Genomic DNA, 5,568 nt, shown 5'->3' on the forward strand with positions numbered 1-5,568 from the left:
GGGTTCCTCACCCGCAAGCTGCCTTACATGTAGTAAGGTATCTCAAACACTCGGCAAATGCAGGTTTGTTTTATCCTGGACAGTGAACTAAGGTAGGTTGTATGCATACTCTGATGTAGACCGGGGACAATGTGTCTTTAGTTGCAAGTCACTGTTAGGGTACTGTGTGCTACTTGGAAACTCCTTAATCTCATGGAAAACAAAAAAACAAAAAACAGTAAGCAAGAGTTCAACAGAGGCAGAATATAGATGTATGTCTTACACAGCTAGTGAGATTGTGTGGATAGAGAGATTGCTCAGAGATCTTAAAGTTGTTGTTCCCACACCCATCAATCTCCATTGTGACAATAAAGCAGCAGAGCATATTGCTCTTAACCCTGTATTCCATGAGAGAACAAAGCATCACTAGTAGAAAAATATTTATTTGCGGCTCCAAAAAAAAGGCCCTTTTGCGGCGTTTTTGATGTAGCAGCAAATGGGGGTCGCAAATAGCAAAATTATTTGCGGCGTTAAAAAAATGCCGCAAATAAATGACTATTTGCGGCGTTTTTTCAAAAAAAACGCCGCAAATAAATAGGTTATTTGAGGCTTTTTTTGAAAAAAAACGCCGCAAATAGGTATTAGAATTTTTTATTTTTTATTTTTTATTTTTATACAAAAAAAAATGATCCAAACAAATGATTTAAATATAATAACTCTCAAATAGAATGGCAATCTTACATTATTTTTATTCATACATCAAATAAAATAAAAACATACAAATGGAATAATGCAACAAGTCTATTATCTCAATGACTCTACCACTTACACTAACTGACTCAGCAATGTGTTCATAGCACAGCAGAATGATCCTAAACTAGTACGTCCATTAAGCAGAAGTTAACTCGTTACATTTGCTTCCAGGTTTAGTTTTCCGGTTGTTACAGAATGTGTCACCAGAGCTTCGAATCCCCGTTGTCAGGCAGAATGATTAACGTCTTTGGTAGGAGTAAGCGAGCAAGCGGCTACATTGGACCTGAACTCGTCCAGCTCAGCCAAAACTTCCTCTTCTGGTCTGTACAGCAAGTCTATGATGCGCCATATCTGCAACTCCCAGATGATGTCAGGTTTAGGACAATAATAACAACCCAAGAAAATAGAAATTGCGATGATAAATATAGATTACCTGCAATGTTCCACCTCCAGCAAAGCTTGAAAAGTCATCTGATACACTAATCAAAGTCCATGGATCTATTGAATTCCAGTGGAAGTCCCTATCCGCCATAAAAGAAACCAGTTAGTCTGAAAGCTTCTAGATACGAGGTAATCAGTTTCTGCGAGACCTCAGTTCATTCGGGTCAAGTCAGTACAGGTCAGGTCATTTCAAGCTCATGTATGTTTCACATGTTTCTATTATCGGATGAGTTTGGGGCTTTGGCCAGGCTCATTTTCAAGTAAATGGTTACAAGTTGGGCGAATTCCGTATATGAACTCCGGTCTGTTTTGCCAAGTCTAGAGTCTCTTTATTTTAACAGCTGACAAGAAACTAAACGTGAAGCCATACCTGTGTCCAGCATGTCTGAAAAACAAGCCTGCAGGATGGTTTGACTTTTTACCTCCGCCTGAGCATCAAAACAAATGAGTTACTGTACTAGCATATGTATGGAATAATGGCTGCAAGATTTTGGCAAAGTTGACACTAATAGATTTATTGTTATTCGTCAACAATGAATGTGTGATCACCCAGAGCAGTTAGATCAACATATATAGGGTAAATCCAGCTTAAACCGGCTAAAATATGGGCAAAACAGAATGGTGTAGCCAAAACCATAAGTGCGTCAGATTAAATGAAATCTATGATGGTAGATAGCCATAGTTATTCTGATAATGGCTAGTTGTTCATGGATTCACTAGTCCAGGTTAGAGGATTCCTATATTCCATTTGAGAATAATGTAGCAATAAAAATTTGCAGTGCATAACTAAAGAAACTGAATATCATATAATACAACTAGAACCATTCAGTACATAGCTAAGTAAGTGAGTAAGAATAGCAACCTGCGTCCGATGGGCATAGTGCTAATTGTGGTGGGACATCAGGATTGTAAGAGATGAAGGCGTAGGCTAGGTTGAGCCATAAACGACAATGAGCAGTAGACAAGGGAGACGCAACGACAGCTAAAGAGGATTGGTGTTAATTGTGTGCGCGCAACAGCAGTTAGAAAGGTATGGCGGTGGCTGAGTTTGAGCTAGAGATGAAGGGTACAGGAGATTTGGCTGAATGAGGATCAACAGTCAATAGTTTAGCCCTGCACAAACTGAATAACACGGTAGACATCAACAGTCCACAATTTGACGCCCTCATCAACAGTCACACAATTGAATAACACAATTGACGCCCTCATCAACACAATTGAATAACATAATAGACATCAACACATGGAGAAATACTCTACTTCCCCAAAAGAGTGACCCGAAATTGCTCCAACCACACCAAAACAAAATAACTGGCCAGCAGTATATTTAGATAAAGGCTTTGACGCCATAAAAAGTAAGTGGAAGTAGCTTGGTGATTCCAGAGGTGAACACTACAACTCTTTATCTATTAGGGGTGGGAACTGGGAATACTATATAACATTTGACATCCATTATGATATATTAACAAGGATAAGATAAGATACTACAAAGTCTGACAAGATAAACAATGACAATCAATTTCTACTACATAGACGACCCCCACCAAAGGACAATATTTACTAAGAGCTTATACAAACACAAGGATGACACCTGTAATTTAGGTAGTTTTTGTGGCTGGGTAAAGCAGGCAATTCAATATAAGCTGAAATCAAAGATGCATGAAACGCTCTAAGAAACTTCAGAGTTTTAAAGATGAAAGCCTGTCATTAACATCAGACTATCAGAGTTGTAAAGATGAAACGCTCTAGAGTTATAAAGATGCAAACGGTGTCAAGTAAACCATTCTTATTAAATGAAATTATAGACTAGGAACGTGGATGTACCTCTTTTTTTTCCCTATATTTTACCTTCTTACTTACACTCGTTATTTAAAACATCCGCAGAGACACTTAAGCGTTACCAAGTTTTCAAGGATTTGAAGTACAAAGTATTTATAGACAGGCAATAATTAGTGCCCGCCCAGCAATAATGATAATGATACACTGACGAGGAGAGGGCAAACCTTGGCCAAGGAAGCAAGGCAGTTTGTGGCATAGCTAGTGACACAATGTTAAGCTCTGGCTTGTACTCGTGCTCATTAACACCAACAAACATAAGAGCATCCTTGCTAGGAGTTGAGAAGATAACCTTCTTAGCACCACCCTATGACATTATAAAACAAATGTTTACATTAGCATACAAAGATCGAATAGCAGCACGCCACGCGTCAAACTCAAATAAAGTGAGAACGCATTCTAGCAACTTCAATGGAAGCTAAAACTAGAGAATCGTCTTCAAGAAACGACTATAACGATGTTAACAATACATCAGATACATAAATAGAGAGGAAAAGACAATAACTAAGACTCACGAGACCTGAAACTCGGTAGATATATGATAAGCAAAATGTGGAAACCCACTACACGAGCTGCAATGAAGTCGGTAAAAACAACAACAGAACAACCCAAATATCAAAATCAAATTGCACCCTAAGTAGAGAAGAACATGACTGCATACATAAAACAAATCAGCAGATAACAAACAAATGAATGCTTACAAACTACTTCCTAAATGTCTAGGAGGACTGCACAAATACCTTCAAGTGAGCAGCAGCCTGCCTTGTTGAGTTGTCCTTGTCAGAAAAAACACTAGTGGACTCAACAACATAATCAGCTCCACTCTGGCCCCATGGGATCTCCCCATGATTCCTGTCATTATACACAACATAAACGCTAGAATAAAATACAAAATTATCATTCATCTGAAATATTTAAACTTCATGTATCTATGATAACGATATATGTCATAATTCAGCCATAGCTAAACTGCTAAAGGCATCTGAAATAGCATAATTCAGCCATAGCTACATGTTTATCTGCCATAGACATAAATTTCAAATTCAACTCTTGTTCACTTGTGGTAGTGCTTAAGTTGTAGAAAACATCGAAAGTAATCAACTTTATTACACTATAGAGTTATTTAAAACAACCAATTGGTCTCCCTTGTGACGGGTTATCATTTGTGGCGGATATTTTGTGAGATAAAATGGTAACAAAATGGGTTAGTGGAGAAAGGGGACCACATGAATAGTGTTGCAGAGAGAGAAAAAGTGGGTACATTGTGAGGTAAAATGGTATCCGTCACAAGCTTGTGACGGATATGTCATGTCTTCAATGAGAATTTGTGTAAAACAAAATGCTAAACACTACTGGTGACACCATAATATCCTCAGTAACAGGTGAGAAAGGGACAAGCCTCAACTGATTAGATGGCAGGTTTAGTATTAGTCCCTTTTTCCATGCTTGAAGGCCCTTGATTTAATTAATACATTAACAAACAAAGTTAGACATGTTTCACCTTCAATGTGATGTGTGTAAAATTATAACTGCATCATTCATCTACCACTTGAGATAATGTACAGTTTTTCCTTCATTCATTGTCATCCTTCATTGCTACCATTTTTCTTGAGCCATGAACATACAAAATTGAAGCAAAATCAAACCAATATCAAGAGAACTCTTGGCCTGAAAATATAAACCCCCAAATGATAACTGAAACTCACACCCTAAAAATTCTGTTTAAAACTTCAAGCAAATAAGGACACAATCACACAAATTATTGGCCTTACCTGACTAGTTTCCTTCTTTCACGCCATTTCTATCGAGTTCTAATTCGGAGTTTGACTTAAAATACCAATATTTTACAAACTCTAATCTATAAATTACTCAGTTTAGCACTATTTTATGAAAACAACCACAATATGTTGTCGAACCCATCAAAATAACAAATTATAAATACAAACAAAAAAATTTATAATTCGAAGTTTACAAACGAGAAATTCCACATAGTTGGAGTAAATACCTCTCAAAAATGAAGAGGGAGAAAGTTATCAGTATGAAAGAGGATGCCATGGAGGTGCTTGAACAATGTTGATGATTGAGACACGTCGGCGCTGGGAACGAGGTTGGTGCGAGTGACGGTAGCGGCGATGAATATGGGTGAATGATGGGAGAAATGGGTATTTGGCAGTACTGTGGCCCGTCGCGGTGCACAATGGATGGTGGTTGGAGGTGAACAGTGGTGGCTGGTAATATGTGGTTAATTTACGCAATTTCGCCTTCCGTTTCTCATGCATTTTTTGCTCCCTTCAGCGCGTTTTTAGCCCACTCTCGGCTCGGGTTTTACCCTTTTATTTCATTTACCTCGATATTATGACCCCCGTACTCTTTTGTAAGGAATTGGCCTTGGAAAAGGCAAGATGGAATGAAGACCGAGTGAAGGAGCTAGCTCGTGTTAGCTTGAGAAGAATAAGGGTTAGAAAAGGCTGAGAAGTGTGTTCTGCCGGCACACCGGCAGCCGGTCCTGCCACCGGCAGAACACCTCCCACTGACATTGCCAAAAAGAAAGGAGAGGGC

General features: G+C 38.5%; 1 protein-coding gene across 2 annotated transcripts; it reads right to left on the reverse strand.

The window, feature by feature from the left end:
• Positions 1-678: 678 nt before the first annotated feature.
• Positions 679-5,243, reverse strand: LOC141627331 (glyceraldehyde-3-phosphate dehydrogenase, cytosolic-like). 2 transcript variants are annotated; one of them, XM_074440650.1, is made up of 7 exons: positions 5,015-5,243; positions 3,750-3,861; positions 3,177-3,316; positions 2,036-2,295; positions 1,544-1,601; positions 1,166-1,253; positions 679-1,083 (listed from the first exon to the last, which is right to left on the reverse strand). In XM_074440650.1, exons 1-4 carry the CDS (start codon positions 5,062-5,064, stop codon positions 2,196-2,198), a joined length of 402 nt encoding a protein of 133 aa, XP_074296751.1. In that variant the 5' UTR covers positions 5,065-5,243; the 3' UTR covers positions 679-1,083; positions 1,166-1,253; positions 1,544-1,601; positions 2,036-2,195. The 2 variants fall into 2 exon arrangements, with proteins under 2 accessions (XP_074296751.1, XP_074296750.1); XM_074440649.1 differs by having other exon boundaries at positions 3,750-4,616; positions 5,015-5,219.
• Positions 5,244-5,568: the final 325 nt, after the last annotated feature.

The sequence above is a fragment of the Silene latifolia genome, chromosome Y (genome assembly GCF_048544455.1).
Source record: "Silene latifolia isolate original U9 population chromosome Y, ASM4854445v1, whole genome shotgun sequence".
NCBI classification, from domain to species: domain Eukaryota; kingdom Viridiplantae; phylum Streptophyta; class Magnoliopsida; order Caryophyllales; family Caryophyllaceae; genus Silene; species Silene latifolia.

Coding starts and splice junctions, on each gene's coding strand:
- LOC141627331 (XM_074440649.1), bottom strand. CDS start 3,914: ATGAATGATAATTTTGTATTTTATTCTAGCGTTTATGTTGTGTATAAT. Junction 3,317..3,749: donor AGGCTGCTGCTCACTTGAAG/GTATTTGTGCAG, acceptor ATAATGTCATAG/GGTGGTGCTAAGAAGGTTAT. Junction 2,296..3,176: donor GCCTTGCTTCCTTGGCCAAG/GTTTGCCCTCTC, acceptor CGTGTTATTCAG/TTTGTGCAGGGCTAAACTAT.